Source organism: Gallinula chloropus (genome assembly GCF_964237585.1).
Source record: "Gallinula chloropus genome assembly, chromosome: 6".
In the NCBI taxonomy this organism is placed as follows: Eukaryota; Metazoa; Chordata; class Aves; order Gruiformes; family Rallidae; genus Gallinula; species Gallinula chloropus.
The window spans coordinates 9724170-9746420 of NC_140091.1; the positions used below are offsets into that span (position 1 = coordinate 9724170).

Below are 22251 nucleotides of genomic sequence, written 5' to 3' on the forward strand. Positions count from 1 at the left end.
GAGGGAAACTTCAGGGTCTGCTCCAGCGTGGTGCTAAGCAGGGGGCGTGGGGGGAAGGCAGGCTTCCCTCCCCTGTGCCTTACGGACCCCATCATCCCCCCCTTAGCCCTGGGTCTAGCCCTCCTCCCTCCACCGGCATCCCATCCGCTCTCAGGGATTTAATTAGGCGTTTACACCTCAGCTTGGAGTAAATGACTGGTAAGAAGGGGGGGGGGTGGGGGGTAAGGGGGTGTATCAGCAGCCTCGTGTTGATTGACAGGGTGGAGGACCATTGAAAATCTTGCTGGGTAGCTCCCGGGTCGCTATGAAGCTCCTTTTAAAAAACCTTCTTCAATGCAGCCTCCCGGTAGATGGCAGCTCCGCCGGGCGCGGAGGCAGCGCGCAGCCAGCGCGGGCGGATGGAGTAGGGCGGGCCGGGGCGCAGCGCCGCGCCCGCTCCCCGCGCAGGCCGGGCTCCCACGCGTGTCGCCGCTCCCGCGGCGGGCGGAGAGGCTGCGCCGCAGCCGCCCCAGGTAAGAACCGCACATACATCCCCCCCGCCCGCCCCCGGGCAGCGCGGGTCCGGGTGGGTTGGGGATGCAGGGGGGAAATAAGGGGAGTTTAGGGGCTTGTTGTGAGAAGGGGGAAGCTCTCCGTGGGGGGACTCCGAGGCCGGTGGAGGAGCCGCTGGCAGGGATGCGCGCAGGGGAAGGGCAGCTCCAGCGCAAATTTTAAATGCTCCTGTCCCTCTTTTTTTTCTTCCTTTTTTTTTTTTTTCTTTATTTGGAGTATACTATGCTTTCTTTTTTTAAAAAAAAAGGTAAAACTTTAACTATCAACTCAATACCTCGCTCACACGAAACGTGGCGGGGGCTGAGGGCCGTGGGCCCGCTCCGGTGTGGGTTAGGGAAGAGTGGGGTGCAACCTGGCTCAAGGGAAGGTGAAATAAGTGCATCCCTCCGTCTGCCGGGCTCTGAGGGGGCGAGAGCGCAACTTCTCCCCCTCTATTTACATAATGATGTTTTAATAGGCTACGAAGCCCAGTGAGAACTCGCCCGGGGCAGAAACCACCCCGAGCGGGGCTGGGAGAGAGGGGAAGGCCGGATGATGGTCCCGCTTGAGGCGGGGTGCAAGGGGGGGAGCTCTGTATTTGTGGTTGGTTTGTTGTTCTTTTCTTCCTGGTGCTGCTGGAAGTTGAGTGTGGAGGGGAAGGAAAGCAAGGGACGGCAGGACGCCGGCAGCTCTAGGAATCCTTTTTAGGGAAAATCAGTCCCCCACATCACTCCTTTGCAAGGTTAGACGGCAAAACAGACGGACATCCGCCTTTAAAGAGCAAGGGTGGCCGGACTGTGTGTGTCTCCCTCCCCCCGCGCTTTAAGAGGTATATAAATCCCGGACCTGCGCTGTCAGGCTCGCTTGATAAATTAAGGGCTTCGCAGTCGAAACCTATTTACACCTCCATTATAGGGCTAACCAAATGGGGATCAGCATGCATATTTTTACCGCAACAGATCTCATACATCTCCGCCAGAGTCGCCCCTCGGGCCATGGGATAACAGATTGGGGGGGGCGGGGGCTCCGCTGCAGCCAGCACTTGAGCGGAGAAAAGTCCGTGTCCCTGTTCGGGGCCGGCTGCTCGGGGAACCGGGGACCCGTCCCCCTTGCAGGGGGCAAGGAGAGGACGGGGATGACAGCCCGGGGAAGGGGGGGGCTCCCGCCTTTGGAGGGGACACGGGCTCCTCTAGCCCAAAGTAAGGTCCTCGGGAAAGTTTCTCCTCCCCAAGGGAGATGCGGTTTGACTGCGAGACCCGCCGTGGATGCCCCCTTTTTGCGGGGGGAGAAGGGGCAAGAGACGCCCCACCCGGAGCCCTGTGGGGAGCCGCTCTCTTAATTTATTTCCAGGCGGGGACTTCAGGGTAGGGGGTCAACGCATCCCGAGACGAGTCCTTGGTGTCCCTGAGGGTCTCCCTGGAGAGCCTGGTAGCAGAAAGAGAGGAGGGGGGAACGTGCCCCGTTTCTCGATGGGATGCACTCACCGAGCGCTGCCCGGTAGTTTCGGAAACGAAATGCGGGCGGAGCGAAGGGGTACCAAAGCCTGGGACACAGGGGGGGCTCAGCCCAAAGCCCCCATCCTCGAGGGGACCCTCCGCACGCTTCCTCCCCGTACTCGTCGCTACAGCCGGCCGGGCTCCGGTTGTACCCTGCGATCCGGCTCGGCTTCCAGCGCTCGGGAAAAAGAAATCTTTCTCCCTCCCTCCGCCTCATCCCGTCCCCTCCGGCGGCCCCCTCCAGTTCCACTTGGTTAGCTCAAGTTTTCCATGTAAATGACAGTAATAAATATCTAATCATGTCCCGCAGCTATCGGCGGCTCGCCGAGCAGCCGGCATTAATGAGACATCCAGGGGACGTAGGGGAAAGAAGAGGAGAAGAAAAAAAAAAACCAAATTAAAAAGCAAGAAGGAAAGTTTTTCTGCTCTCTCCTAAACGGGTTCCAAAAGCGAGGCCCGGCCGCCGTGGGGAGGAGATGCGGACGGGGCGCGGAGCCCCCCCGCTTCCTCCGCAGCCATCGCACCTGTGGGTCCCGCTCGGGTTCGAACCCGCCCGGTGTAATTACCCCCCCTTCTCCAAAAGCCCAGCAGGTCGGGCCCGGGGGCTGCCCTCTCGAAACCCCGCGGAGCTGCGTGTGCCCATCCCCGCCGTGATTCCCAAACAATTAATGGGGCTGCAAAGAGCTGTTAATGCTGATGGGGGGCTAAGGCTGAAATGAAACCCTGAGAGTTGGATTTGTTCTCCTAACGCTAAACAAATGGAGTGATTACCTTCTTTCCAAACGCATCAGTCATACTACATTAAGTAGCAGAGAGCTAATTATCCCAATTAGGAGGCTGATTTATAATTAATGGCTTGGACCAAGTGATAATTGGATGTTAATGGATAACAGTTTTGTCTGCAGTAGCCTCTCGCTTCCCCAAAGGCAGAGCTGGAGGGTTGGGGGTTTTTTGGTTTTTTGTTGTTGCTTTTCTCTCACTGTCCTCTCACCTTGGCACGGAGCACAAAGCAAATGAGGAGCGAAATCCCCTCTTAGCTGTCTCGGTGGGAACCGTCCTGCGCCGGGGGTGGGGGGTGCGGCAGGTCCCGGGGAAGAAGGGGGCCACTTGCCAGCGAGGTGTGTTGCGGGGTAACGTCCAGCACCCCCCTTCCCTAGCTCTTGAAACAATCCCTGCTGGTTTCTGGGGTTATTTTTCCTCCCCTCTGTGAGTTTCCAAGCCGTGGACAGGTGACCTGTAGCAGCCGGGTTGTCCCACGTCCCCAGTGGGTGCTGGGTTTCTCAGTCACGAGGCGTGAGTCGGGTCCTGGATGAGGGGCGCAGGCTGAACCCCGAGGGGTACCGCAGGGGAGAGCAGGGTGGGGCTCACCCATCCAGGAGAGGTTTTACACCCTCCCTGGTCCGCGCAGCGGAGCGCACGGAGTTCGCAGCTTTCCTCTGCTCCGCGTCTCCCTCCCGATACCCGCATCCCAGATGCTACCTTGGCTGTTCCGCTTTTCCCTTTCGTGCTCGCTTTTCACCCATGAGTAAGTTGATACAAGTCGATCTCGGTTCCTCTTTTGCCCCGGCCGGAGATACTTGGATCTACAACCCTTTGGCTTTCACATCATGTTTCGTTCTTTTTTTTTTCTTTCCCCTTTTACTCTTAGAATCTTTTATTCTAAGATTTGTCAGGGGCAGAAAATTCCCGAAAGGGTAAGAATGCCTTCAACTGCGTTACCCCGCGACTGACGAGAGGCTGTATTAAATCACACCAACGTACCCCCTGCAAAAAAAATGCCCAAAACGGTACCTCACTATACGTTAGGATGGCTTTTCAGCTTTCCCTGCTAATTTCAAGAGATCTTGGTGTCTAAACGGGATGCTGTCCTCACGCTCGCGCGAGTCGCCTCCTGCGGTGATGCTATTGCCGCCCGAGGAGACGCAGCTCCATCCCACAGAGTCGGGACAGATGCAGCCCCTCCTTAGCGTTGGGGTCACTACCTGCACCACAGAAAGCCAGAGGAGCTTCTCGCGGGTCAGGGAGAAGGGCAGGCTGGTGGCCAGGCAAGTTTTGTGCGATGCGGTCGCACAGTGACTGACGCCGGTCTCGTTCTCCATGTCTCTATCCTGAAAAACAAGAAGGGGAATCAGCTGAAAAGAGCCTACAGTGAGCAGTTTCTCTCCCCTCCGTCACCGCCACAAGCAGCCCTGCCAAAACAAAGGTGCTGCAGAGAAAAGTCAAGGATCAAGCTCTTCTGATATGGATACCTCCTGGCTTCACTGATGCAGCGACGGGTAAAGCCTTTGGCTAGGAGTAGCCCCTGGGTTTCTAACACACGAGTTACTCTTTCGGTGATTGTTTTTTTGTTTTATTTTATTTTTTTTTAAATATCTCTTTTTTTGTAGGCAGCCCAAAATTCAGCTCGTGGAGTTGGGAATTCTGCCGAGGCACGGATCAATGTCAGTTGGGCTTGAACCCTTTCAAAAAGTTCGGTGTTGATTTCTACAGCTCCGGTCAGAACAGGAATGTTTGTAGCTTCCTCACCTCGTTTGGCTAAAACAGAAGTAGGGAAAATGCCAGAGAACATTGTGTTCAGTAAAACCCAAATTTTCCAATCCTATACAGCTACTGATAAGCTAACCTACTTTTTTGGGGGGGAGGATGACCATCAAAATATGCTTGTTGCAACGAGGGTAGAGAATTCTGAAATGCAGCTAAATACCCAGGAATTAATTGGTGGTTATCTGAGGTTGGCCAAACCCTGGGGCTTGTCCTGCCAACCTGTTCCAACCCAAACATTACTGACCTTTTGGGTTTATTTTTTTTTTCTTTTCCCCTTTCTTTCCTTTTGACTTCATCAGGGTTTGGATCGGGCCCTCTGTGATTTCTGAAGGATGTCTGGCACAGAAGTAGCTCCTGAGAAGGAGAAAGGCTCCGAGGGAGGGCTGGGAGCAGGGCTGGGACCGGGAGGGACTGGCAGTTCTCTAGACAGCGGCAAATGGTTGTTTACAGCTTGGAGTTGTGGGTGGACCACAATACCAATGTGTCTTCTTCCTGGTAGCTGCTGGCACAACTCTTTTTAGGATAACTTGCAGCCTCTGCATGGCTGGAGCAAACATACATGAGAAATGCCTGGATGTTAAAACTTAGTGTGGGGAGGGAGGAGGGCAGTGATGCTTGGGAACTCCCCTTGGATCCTCCAGGAAAAGAGAAACAGTTGGGCTGGGAGAAGCAAGCTGAAGGATCTCAAGGCACAAAATGCTCCCTCTACCAAAGGAGCTGCAGAACCTCACGTCTTCAGCTGCTTGATACCAACCATACTGAGCACCGGGTGAAAGCGAGCTGGCAGCAGCTCTGCGTGCTCGGGGTGGGTGTTAATCCCAGGTGGGTAAATGTGCTTCTGCTGAAGGACTGACCATCTCCCTGCAAATGTCCACTGGGTTTTAACTGCTCTGCCCATTTCCCAGCGCTCAGCTCATCTGCTGGTGGCCAGAATATATTGCTTACCTTGGCAACTGCACTTAATTTGGTGTGTGGATCCAAACGCTTACGGGAAGGGAAGCAGTGCATGCACCCGCGGTGCTCCCCAGCCTCTGGCACCTTGGGGCTAACTCCAGTTTGGGGCTCTGTTTTAAGGCAGCAAAGGTCTTTTTCTCCTGCTTCTAAAAACCACTGAGCTCAAATAGCTCTTTTAATGGTAGGGAGAAAATTAGTGTTATTGCTTGTAAAGAAGGAAAACTCAAACTTCCATCCTGTTCTTCTAAGGTATCCAAAGTGCCCCACAACTGCCTGGCCTGCTGGAGCTGCCTTTCATGATATTTTTTTCTTCTTTTTACTAAGGTGGGACTTAACTATCAATTTGTCTTATAGCTGGCTTTAGTCTGAGTAGCAGCAATTGCCACTACGTGTTTTGTGACTGTAGTTTTGAGCGCTGTAAGCATCATCTGCAGGAGCAGAGCCAGGATCCAGCTGTACTTACAGAAGCATCCTAGGTTCAACCTCTGGCTCCAGTCTCCGTCAACATTTGCTTGTTCTTTAGATCTCTCCTAAATCAGCTTGGTGTCACAGCCTTGCAGCTTTTCAGCTAACCAGCTGAAAGAGCACCTAGGAAAGGAATTTTGTGCCAAGTAGGTCAGACTCCAAGGATGCAGCACAAGCCGCTGCATTTTGCAAGGACAAGTTGTTCTCTCCTTCTCGTGTGCATATCTAACTGCTCGCAGCCTAATGCCCAGAATGTAGAGCTCCAGCTTGATGAGTAGTGATGGTGGGTGGAGAAATTACCTTCCTTCTATGCCTCATTCCAGTTGCTGCCCTTGAAGCCCAGCATCCCAGCTGAGGCATCGCACTGGGAGCATCTAGATCAAGCACGTTGTCCTTTCTGCCAGCCCAGCTACCAGGCTGGTATCACCTGAGAGCAGCAGGAGGGAATATCTTTACCTGCATCAGTAAATCATTATGAACTTTACCTGTCAGGTCTCTCTTCTGCCAGCACTTCTTGCAGTGAGCGCTCTCTTTTTGTAGGTAACACCAGTGTTGTGGTGCTCAGGGCAGACAGAGGTCCTGGTCACTAAATGTTGTAGACTTGAAAAACCCCATTTAAACACAGGTCCTGGTCCTGTTAACGAGACAGTCTTGGGTAAAATCCTACAGGATATTGCTCCATCATCCAGGGACATTGGGGATTCCTGAACCCCACCAGCAGCCCCAAGGAGTTGCCTGTAAGCCAGCCAATATACTCACGAAAGCGATCTGCAGACAAAACTGGTTTAGGGACACAAAGCAAGCAGTGAGCTACCCCTTGTACTGCCAGCAGCCCCGCAGGGATGAGTCGTGGAAATCTGAACCTCTTCCTCTGTCTGGTTTGGAAAATTCCCTTTGCCAGTGTTAAGCCAAATGAAATGATGCTCCTTAAGCAAAGCCATTTTCACAGAAGTGAGAGGAAGGGCTGAGCCAGACGAACTGCCTCCAAATGCAAGTAAGACAAACATGTTTTGGAAGGGGCGAGGGGTGAAATACTTATATATATTTTAAAAATATATAAACACTCAAGTTAAACACTTTAAGCTGTGAATCCAGTAGTTTGATTGCATAGCCCTTTAAGGTTGCTTTGAGTCCTAAAGTCAGAGTCAGTCTGGAGACACCGTAAGGTCTGAAGACATGAGGAGGGACAGGCAGCACAGGTACGTGAGAGCCTGGCTGTGTCGGGATGCTGCTGCACTTCACATCCACAAATGTGGAGCCTGCAGCAGCAGTGCTGGCAGAGCTGGGCTGTTGGTACTCAGACTCCTTGAGGTCGATCTGGGTTGCAGGGTTTGGTTTCTGTTGTGGTATTAATCATAAGAAAACTAAAATACATCAGTTTTTCTGGGTTTTTTTTTTTTTGTTGGTTTTTTTTTTTGCTGTTGAGTGAGCTGGAAGCAGAATGGGATCTTGAAATTAAACCCAAAGTGAAGCTCATATTAAGAGCTTTTCTTACTTACCCAGGAAAATGTTTCTGCTTTGATATATATTACAAGAGCTTTTACTGAGGGTTGAGTGCTGCTCCGAAGAGAAGGGAGATGCGTTTATACCGATTTTATCTGTAAGCACTGATTGTGAGTAAATTATGGCAAGATTTAGCACCACAGTGATGTTCAGTGATCCCAGTTCTGGCTCTACACTGGAAACACTGGGCTCCATGCCTTAAAACTGGCTCTAAAGCAAAGACTATGAGGATGTCTTTTTTATTTAAAACCTAGCAAGCCTGCCCTTTGAAACAAGCCTCTGCACACAGGCACTGGGAAGTCTTTTGCTGGGAACTGTCTAATCAGTCACTCGGTTCTGTTATCTGGGGCTTTGGGGGAGTCTGTGTGTGGGGGGGGAGGGGGGAAATGATGATTTCACAAAAGCTTTAAATAAAAAATCACAGCAACTGATGTGAGTTACCTCTGGCAGCCAGGGCCCGTTAACTCAGCTGCTGGCAACCCAGTGCCTGAGTTTGTAGGGCCCTAAAATAAAACTTCCCTGTCTCGGCAGGATGCCTTTCACATCCTATTCTGCATCTGCTACAAATAAATGAGTATTGCAAATACAGTTGTGGTGCTTTTCAGCAACGCAGCCCCGGCATAGGCAATTATTTGACAAGGTCCACCCAAAAGCTGTCCCCCTAACTGAAAGTGTTTCTGAATTTCAGCTGCTGGCAAACCTCATGGTTTTAAGAAAAAGGTCTTTTTCATTTATACCAAGGTCAGTAGTAGTAGCTGAACATGAGCTGTGAGCACAGGTGTGATCAGCCAAGTTTTGCTTTCGGTGTTTTGTGATTTGTTCAGCTAGACCAGGTCTCATTAAGATCTCACTCTGTGCTAAGAAATTAACTGTATTTAAATCCAGGGATTTACACAGGTGTAAAAATACTGTAGGAAGATTAGAAATGAGGAATCTTGGTCTTCTGAGAGCTTTTCTCAATTCTTTTGTATTAGTTATATGAAAAGTCCTTTGGAAGTCTGTTTTTATGGTGCATGTTGCTCTCGGACTTTGATGTTTGAAAGAGAAAATGTGATGTGTTCCAGTGTTTCAAATTATTTATATTTCATCCACTGCAGAAGTGAGGTTGTTTCCTTAGGCATTCAGCAATCTCACGTGAGGAACAAAACTGATCTGTGACATGTTGGTTATTATCTTACATGATTTCAGACCTTTATGTATCTTAGAGATTTAGGGATATTAAAAAAAACCCAACCAAAAAAAGATTGAAGGAAACCTCTTGCAAGGATCATTTATTCAGAACCCCCCCAGGTATGTAATTCACTTAGTACCAAATACGTATAAAACCGATGTCTGTGTATAAAGTGAGCCTATTTTCCTAGACTGTCAGATAAGCAGAGACAGAGATTCATTATTTATCTTGCTGATTTAAAGTGTTTCTGAACAAGGAACTCAAAGCATAAAATCATCAAGCAGAACAGCTCCAGGAGAGGTGGGGTGGGAGGGGAGTATTTTGTGTGATTTTATTTTTGATGATATTTATTGCCAGGGGTAGTAAGGGGGGGAGGTTGTTAGCACAAACCATTTGCTGTTATTCCCTGTTAGTAATGAACAAGGGGTTCCTGTGCTTCACACAAACACGAGCGGTGATTTGTACCACCCGAGCAGGCAGTCGGGCTGCAGAATTTCTTTCTACCTCATGGGACTGCTCCTGGGTTTTTTTTTTCTTGTCACCTTCAGAACCCCAAACACCAGAGGAAAGCACAAAACTTTTCTTTCTTCCATCACTTTTTTTTTAACTGATGCTTTTCCCTTGCTCAAGCTGTGTCTTGCATCAGGGTGCAGATCCCAGGTGGTGCCAAACTTCAAACACATCCCTGGTAAATCTCTCTTCATCGGACACAATCTATGGTGTTCAAATTCATTTCTACCAATGGGCTGTCGAAATCCAGATGTAACTTTTTAGTATGGCTTGTTGTTCACATGAAGGCCTCATATTCCCTCCCACCATCACCAACCCACTCCAATTTCTGAAAAGATTTAATCAATTGACAACATAACACCCCACAGTGTTACGCCAAGCAGGCTCTGGCATCCTCTTCTTGTCTCCTCTAAGAAGAATTTAGTCTTTTTAACTCTGACCGTGCTATCCCCTTTCTTCATAATGGCACCTGAGCATCTTCTCTAGGTCAGCATTTCTGTAGTCTCAGGACTCTTTTGAGTTTGGGGTGACCTGGTATTGGGAGGCACCAGCTGAAGGGAAAAGAGAAAATGCAAAGCTTTGAGTCCTACATCCAGCCCAAACTCTTCTTGCCCAATGGCTTTTGCTTGAAAAGGGGCAGGAGTCTTATTTTGGGTGGTGTTTTAATTTTCCCTGGAAAAAATGGCCAGAAGAAGCTGTAGAATAAAATGCCTCCATGTTTTCACAGTTTAGATTTGGGGAGAAGGAGGTGTGCACTTACTCCTGAATAATGCAAAACCTGAGCAAAACTTCTGCCTTGGTTTAAAATTCCTTTCCTCCAGAGCAGAGTCAGCATGGGGAGCTGCTGCAGATGTCCTTGTTTGGAATAGCTGAGCAAGGGGAAAAGCTTTCTGGCACTGACACGAGCTCTGTGGCCAGCACAAGTGACACCTGAGTTTACAGGCTGCAGGGATCGATACATTTCTCCCTTAATGAGTTTTGTCAGTTCTGTATTTTTGTGAAAGGTCTTGTGTGTGACTGGCAGGTGAAGCCAGGTAGAGATTGATGCGAGGAGAAAATGTCCCTGATGTCAAGTTCTTGGCTGCAGTTAAAACAGCTCTGGGTTGGGCTTTGTGGGTTGGTTTCTGTTGTGGTTTGGGGTTTTTTTTTCCCTGATAGAAGGGAAATACGGATGTTTTGTCACAAAACTACTCTGCAGAAAATTTCAGCATCTCATTTTTTGGAAGCTGTGTTGTTCTCTGAGCTGTTCCAATTCCATACACACACAAACATAAGCCATGAGGAATGGGGGGGAGGGTTACTTGGCAAAGAAATTTGTGGTTCTCTCCTCTTTGCATCTTGTGCTGTGATTTTTCTGGGAAGCTGATGTTTTGCCAGAGAAGGGGAGGATGGGAGCCATGATGCCCTAGTGATGGAGTTCCTGGCCCTGGCTGGTAGATGTGCAAATTGCTTCACATCAGATTAAACAGCAGCAGGTGAATAGAGTGTGATCTGCTTTCTGGATGGGTCTGAGATGGGCAGAGACCTGCACTGCCTGGCCCCTAAGTAAGGAAGAGGACGGAGAAACCTGGATTTTTCATGGACAGCAGGAGTTAAAGCTGAGAAGGAGACCTTTATCTCCTCTGTGGGGCTGGATCCTGGCAGGCTGCATCAGCACCTGCAGCGTGGGGGGTCTGCAGGCTTGGCAAGAAGAATGAGCACAGCGTTCCCGAGACTTCCATGCTGAAAACGTGAGAGGTAAAAGCTGCAGGAGAAATTTTGGGACAGCAGTAGCAATGTTGGTCTTGCAAAGGCAGCAGCAGCATAAACCCAATCAGGGTCTGCACAGGGCACCTTACAGCCTGGTGCTGTGAAGCGTGGGTAGCTGGGAGAGAGCATGTCTTTGGGTGCTGGGCTTGGGAGAGTCACTGATGTGACCCTGAGGGGCTGTGCAGAAGGAAACCACCAGCCCCAGGCACAGCACAGAGACATCCATTCCCTTGTGCTGAGCAAATGCTGTGGGATCAGCCCACAGCCCCAGTCAGGGCAAACCCAGGGGAGCATCACCCTAGAGAGAGATTCTTCCTCCTGCCCACTGGTTTCCTGTGCCTTTCTCAGCTCCCATCTCTTTCCTCCACTGCTCTCAACTCTTCTACAATCTTTGACACACAAAATCAGGTTGAGGCATCCCTTTTCTTTCAGGATGCTCCCTACATTACCTTCCCAGCTGTATCAACGACTGCTCAAGCCTGTACCCTTCCAAAAAGCAGGAGCCCAAACTTTGCTCCCATCCTTCTCACGGCAGTAGCTGTTCCTGAGGCCCTCCAGCCACCCAGAGACATAAAAGATGCATTTGCAGATTTTGAAAATTAAAACCATCTATACAGCCAGTGGGGAGGGATCAGCTTATTTGGTTGCTTAATGAAATATAAAGATTATTTTAACCAGTGTAAGCACTATTCGACAGCTTGTGAAACACAGCAGTGGCTTGATGAATGGCTTTCTCCATTAAAAAAAAATTGCTGCATGATGTCTTTTAAATATTTAATTTATTGGGGTTGGAGTGTGCTTGGAGCTGACAGATAAACAGGAGCTGTTTACGGTCTCAGTTAACTTTGCTTATTAGGCTGAGCAGTCTCGCTCTGTAAATGCAGGATATCTTCTTTCCCCTCATTTTTTATACTGAATCTGGGATGATACGTTTGCTGCACAAGTGGGTAGGAAGTTCTGCCCATTGTCTGCACCACAGTATTCCAGGCACTTACCACTAAAGCTGTGATGGGTATTGACCCCCATCATGAGCCCATCGTTATTAAGGGCCCTACTTTATTTTTATTAATTTTTAATTCATATGATTTCTTCTAGGCTGCCCAGAAGGGTTTGTCCAGACACACATGTGAACATAAAAGCGTCTTTTAACAATCAAATATACTGAAATCTTCCTGGAGCAGTGGAAATACTGGACTCCAGACACAACATTGTTGGCAGTGTCCTCAGAAGACCAAGGCTATGGGAAAATTCCCCTCCTCTCTGTTTTTTTCCCTGAATGTGCCAGCTTGGTACATAACCAGCAGCATGCAAGGGGGATTAGGGAAGGAACAGGCATTTCTGTGAGTTGGGGAGTCCCTCTTGGCCTTGTGTATCTCCTGGCAAGGCTGAGTCCTGGTGTGGATTCTCCAGTGTCTATTAAGGATGAAGGTCTGGCAGCAGCCCAGGGCAGTTAATAGGTTCTGTGTCCTCAAATGGTTTTCATGAAACACGCAGGAACTTAATAAGCTTTGAGACCTCCACCCCACCACCCAAAGCTGGTGGAACCAGCCAGCTGGTTCCCAAGTTAAGGGGTGGGAAGGGCGGAGGCTAAAATGAAGTTGCAAACCTCTGTTTCCCTGCCTGCATCAGCCAGAAAAGCCAGTCCTGTTCCTGAACTGTGCAAACAAAGCAGTGATTGACTCTCGGGCTGGCTGTGGCAGCTCTTGCTGCTGATGGGGACTGGTTGAGATCTGCTGCCCACCAAGGCAGCTTGGTGTGTGCTCTGCTGCAGACTGGAGTGGGATGATGCTCTTTGGAAGCAAGCCATGACGAGGATGGGGTGAGGCTGCTGTTGATGCCACCAAAATCTTCCTGGGAAGTGTCAGGGTTGGGGACCTGCAGGTCTTCCCCAGGTGATGGGACATGTCTCCTGTGGCCATGTGAGTGGCACATGTCACTGGGACGTGATCCTGTCCCACAGCACATGCCACGAGCAGCAAGGCTTTGCCTTTCTCTCCTGTTAGAGTAAATAAACCTTGATAGAGTATAGATTAAAGTTATTACTTTGTTTTGGGGGTGGTTTTGCCTTTCTAAAAGCTGGGGTAAATTTTGAAATGAGGCATTTTGGAAAAGAATTCAAAATTAATTGCCTGGATACCATTAAAGAGAGCAGATCTGATTTTTCCCTGCTCTCCAGAACTACCTACAAAATACACCTCAGGCACCCTACGATGCATTTTTTGATAAATCAGCTGTTCATATAAAAACTCTCTGCCTCTACTGTGAAGTAGGATGTAGTTGAGTTTCTTTTCTTACGCTCATATAGTATATGAGGAAAGGATGTGACCAGTAACATTCTCTGTGGGCCATAAGGATGTAGCTGGCATTGTGCAGGGTGAGGTGGGATGTGGGTGCCTTCCAACTGCAGGTATTCTAGGATTCTGCATAGGTCCTGTACTGCCACCAAGCTTTTATTTTTTAGTCTAAAAATAAAGATTTGGGGAGTGAATCCAGAGTGGGTGAACTAAGGGACACAGAGCAGGCAAAGGTGGCATCAGGGTGTGTATCAGATCTTCGTGGTGTAACCACGCCTGAGTCTGTCACCCTCCACCAATGCTCTTGGCACTGAGATGATGTGGTAGCAGACCAGAAGGGACTCGGGGAAACAGGAGTGAGGCTGTTATATTGCAAAATTACTGGTTTATAGGTATTGTAACCTCTTTGAGAAGATAATTCTAAAGGCAGCACTCACATTCATGACACACAATCACATGCAAGAAAACTTCCTGGAGTAATGAAGACCCCCATGAGCTCATGTCAGAGTGTTTGGCCCAAGCCCACTTGTGTGGCTTCCCTCCTCTGTTCCTGGGCACTGCAATGGTGCTTGTGAGGGTGAAGCCAGAAGATGCCCCAGGTTGTTGCTAGACCTTACAACACAATTCAGCTCCTTTTTGTAGGAAGTACGGCTTGGTCTCTGTGTGTTTAACAAGCTCACTCTGTGTTTGTGCTTCCTACATCAAGGAGGTTTGGGAGAGAATGGCAATTCAGGGGCTTACTGGGACCAGTTCTTTTCCATTTCTCCCTCTGTGGTAAAGACTCTCTCAGGCAGCAATGAAGGTTTTGCCTCAGTACAGAAAAAAACAACAGATAATTTTTAATGCAAATTTTTGCTGTTCACTTTATCAGGTTTCTCCTAAACTCACAGGAGTTAAACCACCTCCCTGTGGTGATCAGAATCATGTTCTAAGAGCTTTCCTAGATAACCCGCCTGCTTTCCTTAAGTTAGTCTGGCTGGACCTCTTCCTCTGAAGGGTCTGACTTCTCTGACTTTCCAGACAATGACTTGGTGCTGTAAATGGTGGGGTTTAAGTTTTTTTTTGTGGCAAATGTTTCACAGCTTCCTTTCTGGTGCCTTATACACTAGAAAAAGGGCATCCTGGAGGCCCTCAATCATTTGTAAGAGGGACGAATGAAGCATCACTCAGCTGCTGAGATCAATATTAGCTTAGTTTTACAGATGGTCCAAGGAAAAACAGCTTGAAATTCTATGCAGAGCCCAAAGTAGGAAAAAAGGGAGTTAGTTTTCTGAAATAATTTCCTTGCTACTGAGCTATGAAGTGTTGGTATTTATTGCAAACCCTGATTCCCATTTTAGCCATAACATTTTTGGTCCTATTATGGTGCAGATTTATTTTCTATTACATGACGTGTTTTGGGTTTGTTTGGGTTTTTTTTTTTTTTGGCGGGGGGGGGTATAATTTGTATTTTGTTAAGAAGAACCTTAAGAAAAATTAATAGAATCAAATTACACATGAGTGAGTTCAGATAAGAAAGGTTACTTCACAACACGTCGATGGGATTATGGAACAGACCACTGTAAGCAGTGATGGGGACAAAGTGCCACCTAGTTCTGGGATAGAGCTAGGTGGGTTCATTAGAAGTAACAATACTGTATTTTATTACAGTATGTGAAAACCAATCCTTTCTCATCATTTGTTCAGCATATCATAAGTGGGACATAGTCAGATGCTGATCTCTGAGCTTGGAAGCCAGACTGGTGAGTCTGGTGCTTTAGGAGGTACTTCGATGGTTGTCCCAGAACCTGTTGGATTGTGGGAACATCTGGAGAGGTTGGAAGTGAGCCTTTGCACGCAGCAGTTTGGGTTTGGCATTTCCAAAGCCCTCCTGAGATACCAGGACACTGGAATTGTACTTTCCTAAGCACGTCTCTGCTCTGGCTGCTGTTTTCCAGGTTTATGTCGCCATGCAGCACTATGGAGTGAATGGTTACTCCCTCCACGCCATGAATTCACTGAGCGCCATGTACAACCTGCATCAGCAGGCAGCCCAGCAAGCCCAGCACGCCCCTGACTACAGGCCCTCCGTGCACGCCCTCACCCTGGCAGAGAGACTGGCTGGTAAGAACAACTCATGGCTTTTATTTATTTTTCCCTATTTCCCTGGAGGGAAAAAAAAACCCACCCTGATTGCTCACATGGAGTGAAACTCTCCTTCAGGAGCTGGAGTGTGGCATAGCCTACTGGTGTGGTGTGGTCCCCAGCCCTGGACATGTGGCCAGGCTCTGCAGGTGACATGTGCCATCTGGAGTTTGCTGCCAGCAGACCGGCTGCACCTTGCTGCAGGCTGACCTCTGATGGCTGAGGGGCTGGGGGGTGAGGAGGGACACAGACCCACTGTACAGGACTGGAAAGAGAGAATTATAGAGACACTGAAGTATATTTTAATGGGTGAACAAAAAATAGCAGAAAATTCTACTTTCTTGATAGTAAATAACAGCAGCATGCATATGAGCATGCTGTGAGTTGGATGCTCCCACCAAGGGGCCCAGGACTTGCATCCTCAAACAGCCACCATCCCAGACTATAGCATATTATTCCACATTGCCCCTTCTTGCAATGATTTTCCATTGTTGGAAAACACTATTTCTCTCTGAAAAATTTTCTTCATTTGGCTCTTTTTTGCATGACACCTTGACCTGGGAACTCCAATTCTTGTAGGTCCTGCTGGGTCCATCTGTTGCTTTTGTATTTTGCCTTTCATAAAAGACATTTTTAGGCTGGAAGAAACTCACATGTGACTCTACCCTGAGAGCTTTATTTGTACAGTATTGATGATGGTGGGACAGGAGCTCCAGACTTTTTTTCTATGCTCAAGCACGAGTGTGACAGCACTTTATTGATATTGTCACTAGAGGAAAGTGCAAAGTCCAGAGAGTATTTCTGATTTGGTAAGGGGTACTATTCAAAAATAGTTGATGGAGACCTGAGAATATTTGATATGATAGGGAAAATACATCTGCACTACATTTCAGCCTATCACAACAGACCCAGACCTAGGTGTGATTATCAAAGGCTACTGCAATGCAAACGGTCAAGGTCTGTGATGTCACCATTGCAGTCAGGGCTTAGATACAGTGTGGGTAACCAGACCTGACAACTGGCATATTGAAGCCAAAGCAAAAAACCCTGTGGATGTGATTCTAGAGACCTTCCCAGAACGGACTAGTCTCCCCTGCCTGCCTAAACATTACACATCTAGTTTAAGATAGCTTTCTAGCTGTCTGATATTAGAGGGGAGGAAAAGGTGGGAGGGCAAGTGGAGTAGGTGGAAAAATTAGTCTACTCAGACAACTTCTACTGGGCTAAATTTAAGAGATGTGGGCTTAAGTCAAGGGAGGTTCATGAAGGCAAAGATAAGGTAAAGGTCTTGGACTCTTTGGATCCACGAACCACAAGTGACTCAAGTCTTCATGCCAGCAGTGTCCTTTATCCAGCTGCTAGCAGTGACCTCCTTAACATGGTTCCTCAGACCACTCACTGTGACTTGTGGGATCTCTGGGTGGTTGTAGGGCAGAGCTAGGAGTCCCTGTCCTCATCAAAATAGAACTAAAGTGGGATCGAGAAGACCTGGAATCTAATCCTGGCTCTACTGCTGAGCTGTGGAGCGATGACAGGTGGGCACTTTCCTTGTTCTGTTCACCCATCCCCTCCTTCCCTCACCCTTGCAGACTGTAGGTGGGCGGAGGGGAGCAATGTACCTTCCAGACCCTGGGTGTCAAGGTCCCCCTTTCCTAGAAGTAAGTGTCTCTTGAAAGAGTTTTGTGATCACCCCTATCTTTTACAGTAGAGCATGGAGGACTTAATGTCTTTGACCCTAATTAAGGTAAAAGCAGAGGGAGATTAAAAACCAGAATAAAAAGAAAGCCATTCTCATATTCTTGACTGGGAAATTGAATTGGGTTTCTGACCTCTTATCTTTAAAATGAATAACCCACCTGGAAGACTTTCCAAATTAAATCCCACGGTTCCCTTGTCTGCTTATCATTGGCAGGGTAGGCTTTACATACCTACAAGCTGGTTCCTTTGCAGTTGCTTCACATTCTGTTATTTCTGAATATCTTTCAGTGCAGGGTTATAGATCTCATTTGCCTTCCAGGGACAGCCAGAATAAAGCAGCACAAAAGCAAATGACCTTAAGTCAGAAAACAGAGGTTTCTGATTGTAACTGCAAAGCCTCACCTGCAATTTATATTCTTCCTCTTGCACCAAGCCTGAAAACATAGTTAAAACATTAAAATAATTGCTGGTAGGCTCTTGTTGGAGTGGCCAAACTTAATGCAAGAGCTGCTGCCTCTGGGGAACTGGTAGGTCTAACCTCTGTTCTTGAAATTCAGGAGCATTCCAGCCTGCAGGTAGGGTGTTTAACCAGTGTCCTTTCTCCTGATCCCTTGTACTTGGAACACAAACGTTAGCTTCGTAAAATGTTTCAGGGTAGCTTCATGTTTCTTGTCCTGGAACATCCCTTCTCCTTGCCTGGCTGTGTTGTGAGCTCTGATTGCTCCAAGGACAGTGTCCCTGCCTTCAAAGCAGCAGCTATTACCAGTGTTTCAACTTCCCGGAGAGCTCTGATACCTCAAAGACAGAAGCCTCCTGCATGCAACCAACTCTATATTGTATTTGGCCGAAGACCTTTAGCCTGATCACGTCTGTTCCAGGTTGCCAAAACCACGTGGCTTTGGCAGTTGCCCAGAAAGGCGCTGCAAATGCTGACCTAGAATGAAACAGCTGGAGGTTCGGAGGAGGAATGTTTCAGTGGTGCAAAGCTGATTTGCCATGCTTGTTAGCTGACATATTTGGAACCTGGCTTCGTGGTTCTGGGGCTGGCCTGCCAGCAGGTTTTGGTTTATTGCTTACATTCACGCCACGATGCTCGTGACAAAAGTGCAAATAAACAGCAGCCAGAGCCTTCATCTGGCTCTGTGCGGTGACAACACCGACTTTTCTCCCTGTTAGACTGTTTTCTGGCGTGTTCATTCCTCCCTTCTACTGGAAGTCACATTCTTAACTGAATTAAAAACGATACCAGACACTGCTCTTTCTGCATTTCCTCTTGGAGAGCAAACCTCTCGCCAGGCTATTTCATTCCAGTGCTGTAGCACAGCATGTCCCAGCTTGCATAATAAGGGGTGTTGGGTTTTTTCTTTTCATTATAAAGTAAGTGTTTTTTTCACTGATTTAAGATCTTTCTATTCTCGCTAACTGTTGTGCAATAATAAGGCCTCTGGTAAAATAATAAGCCCTTTACTCCGAGCCTCAGATTTTCCCGTCTGAATTTCTTCTCTGCCATCAATTTTGCAAGCATAGTTTGCAAATTCAGACCTTCTGAGTAGCTCCTCTACCGAGCAGAGCTCAGCACACGAGCTCTGGGCTTGCAATCAGTGGGGCTGGATTTGGTTCCTGGCTGGTGTTTCCACCCCAGATGCTGGAGAGTGTCCGCGCTCAGTAAAGCACGTGCTTTCAAGCTCACCACGCATAAGCACAAGAGCTTAAGTGCTTTCCTGAGCTGGAGCCTGGAACAGCTCTCCACTACCATGCCTTGAAAACTACAGTGAGCTACATACGAGACACTAAAGAAGAACCAGCTTAGCCCGGTTTCTGGGAAGATGCATGTCTTCTAAGGCAGCTGCAGCCAACAAAATGAGTTAGTGGCAGCTGTGTTCGAGTTTCATGGACTCTTCCCACCGATCAGCCCCATCATAGCCGTGTTGAAACCTACCAAAGCTCTGGTCTTGGCTTCAAGAACATGGCACATAATGTTGGGCCCCTCTCCTGATTACAATGGTGAATCTCCCCACCTGGTTTTTACTTGTGTTTCTTAATGAAAGAGGTTTATACCACACAAGGGTCTGGTCATCTGTGTGTCCTGCCCCACTGATGTTTGTGTAGATTGGCTTCTTTCATCCAAACTTAGCATTAGAATCTCAATGTTTTCCACCGCTGTCAGAGGAAGAGCTTCACTCTGCAGAACAGGCTTTCTAGTCAGGGGGTTAATCTCCTTGGATGTCTCAATTAACCAGCAAAATGCATGTGTTTGTCTTATTTGATCTAGAGCCATGAAAAAAAGCATTTCTGTAGGTCTGTCTGGTGTTAGCAAGTGCTTTGTTCGCCTGTCAGCATACAAATTCCAATAATTAAATTGGCCACTTTTCTTGTCTTCCAACGGCTGTACATTTCAAGACATCATTTTGGAGGCACGTTATGGATCCCAGCATCGCAAACAAAGACGAAGTCGTACGGCCTTCACCGCCCAGCAGCTGGAGGCACTGGAGAAGACCTTCCAGAAGACTCACTACCCAGATGTGGTGATGAGAGAGCGCCTGGCTATGTGCACAAACCTACCTGAAGCCAGAGTCCAGGTACTGAGATTTTGTGGGTTTGTGAGTGGGGATGTGTAAAAGAATATAGTGGGGTTCCCAGAGGTTTGACAGCTCCCTTGACCTTTCAGGATTCTTCCAGGGTCACCAAAGATTTTGGGGCAGTAAAGTTGTCAAAGACAGGAATGGTAGTGGAATAAAATCATCTGAAGTCACACATCTGCTAAAGAATTTCTTAATCCACATGCACATTTTTTAAATTTAGGATTGTCTGAAGCGTACACTGGTTTTCATTTGTTCTTTCACATTTCTTTGGGGGAAATTTTAGAAACATCAGCAGAAGTCTACTTATTTATTTATTTATTTATTTATTTATTTGCAAAGCTTTTCTGGCTTTCTCAGAAGAGTAGAAACCCAAGTAATTCCAGCTGCTCTTTTCCACCAGTGTCAATATTTGTAACATCTCAGGCCAAGGTTTGGTTTGGGGTTTTTTTTTTCTTTCAAGTAGCACAACATGCTCCATAACCTGCTGGTAGGGGGGTTCTTGTATTGCTGGGCTTTGAAAGACTAAATAGTAAGTTCTTCAGTGTGAAGTGGATAAGTAGTAGAAAAAAATGGTCCTTTCATTTAAATGTCAAGACATTTTGATCTTCAAAATCTCTGTTTCCTCATCTAACTAAGCAAAGAATACTAACAACATTTGCAAATATAATTCTTCTAATCCACATCTACTGATTTAGGTTAAAAAAATATGGATTCTCTCCTCCTTTCCTAAGCTTAGTTCCCAGGTGACAGCCAACACCTGTAATAGCTTGTTTTGGGTGTTGCTGCCATAGTTTTGGTACGCTTATTACTGAATGGTTTTAGAAACTGTGGTGTAAGCTGATGTAATGTCACCAGAAAGAGCTCTAAGACATTCTGGCTGGACTAGATTTAGAAAATCCAACCAATTTAGAAACAAACAAACCAACCACCAAAAAAACCCCCACCCCCCCGTGGAGTGGCTTAAAGAATCAACATAAAGACTGGGCTTTTTAAAAATTACATATGTTGTGCTATTTGTAGGTGCACTGAAAAATGGGTAGAGGTCTAAGATCCAACAAAGTGGAATGACATTTGGGCACAGCGGGTTTGCAGTACTGTGCTACTTGGGGCTCCCCTGAAGTTCCCAGGTTGAGTGATGCTGAATTTGGAACTAAGCAGGATTTTCACCAGTTGTCCTCTTTGCTGTTTGTGGCATTGAAGGTTTGGTTCAAGAACCGGAGGGCCAAATTCCGGAAGAAGCAGCGTAGCCTGCAGAAGGAGCAACTGCAGAAGCAAAAGGACTGTGAAGGAAGCCACAGCGAGGGAAAGATGGAGCCACCTGTGCTGGAAACCCAGGCCACTACCCCAGACACTGAGAAGGTCCAGAGCCTGCCAAATGAGGTAGGCACGGACCTCAACCTAACCCTGTCAGAGCAGTCGGCCAGCGAGTCCGCACCCGAGGACCAGACTGACAGAGAGGAGGAGTTTAAGAGCACCTTGGATGAGGCTAAAGTGGACAAAAGCCCTGGTGTGGACAGCAAGGCTTTGAACTGCAAGAGAGCAAGCCCAAAAGCAGGTGAGGGGCAGCATCTTGATGTGGGTTGATGTCAGGACCTGGCGTACCAAGCGGGATGCTGGTGGTTGGGTATAATTCCCCTATTCCCTATGGCTTGGGTACTTGCAGGTAGGCTGCCCAGAATTGTCATCTTGTCCCCAGCACTAAACAGGACCCCCAAAGGGCATGATGCCTATTGTAGCAGGAGCACAGAAAGAGCAAAATCTGAGGTTAGAGCTTGGGAAGAACAGTGCCCAGCGGCAGCAGAAAAGCCATAGCAAAGAGGTCAGCCCCGTTTCTAGGAATTAAGATAAGTATGGAGCAGACATGTGCTTAGCCCTCTTGAGCTGACACAACCCCTCTCTTCCACCCTCCCGATGCAAGAGAGAAGCCTATGCTGCAGTCCGAACCCTACTGGGGTGTGGATCAGCACCTGCATCCAACATGTAGAAATAACCCCCATCCCCTCTGTCTCCTGCTGCAGAGTCCCCTATCAGCGTGACTGTGACACCTTCGTCCAGCAGTGGCCTGGCTCAGACTCACTCCTACTCCTCCTCACCCCTGAGCCTCTTCCGCCTGCAGGAGCAGTTCCGCCAGCACATGGCAGCCACCAACAACTTGGTCCATTACTCCTCCTTCGAAATGGGGACACCGTCTGCCATGCCCTACTTGGGCATGAACGTCAACATGGCACCACTGAGCTCCCTGCACTGTCAGTCGTACTACCAGTCGCTCTCCCACGCTCAGCAGGTCTGGTCCTCACCCATCCTGCAGGCCTCCAGCTCCCTTCCAAGCCTGAACAGTAAAACAACAAGTATTGAGAACCTAAGGCTCCGGGCAAAGCAGCACGCGGCGTCCCTTGGGCTTGACACCCTACCCAACTGACTGCCAGATGAGCTACTGTTACCCATGAGGAGACGCACCAGAGGTTGGCACTAGACATGTCACTCCTTGAACCCCCACCCACTCACACCTCTTCCTGGAGTAAGGTGCTCCCTATCAGGGAAAACTTCACATTTATTAACATCTTATTAGCGCCACAATTGCATCAGACATTGCTACCAGTCTTGTCTTCACTAAATATTTAAGGAGGAAG

General features: G+C 48.2%; 1 protein-coding gene across 1 annotated transcript; it reads left to right on the plus strand.

Annotated features, from left to right (window-relative positions):
- Nucleotides 1-333: 333 nt before the first annotated feature.
- On the plus strand, nucleotides 334-22040 carry DMBX1 (diencephalon/mesencephalon homeobox 1; the record flags this gene model as incomplete). Its single annotated transcript, XM_084266266.1, is given in 6 exon segments — nucleotides 334-438; nucleotides 441-512; nucleotides 15155-15320; nucleotides 19440-19618; nucleotides 20822-21176; nucleotides 21640-22040. Coding segments are annotated over 6 exon segments (1278 nt in total).
- Between the last annotated feature and the right edge of the window lie 211 nt (nucleotides 22041-22251).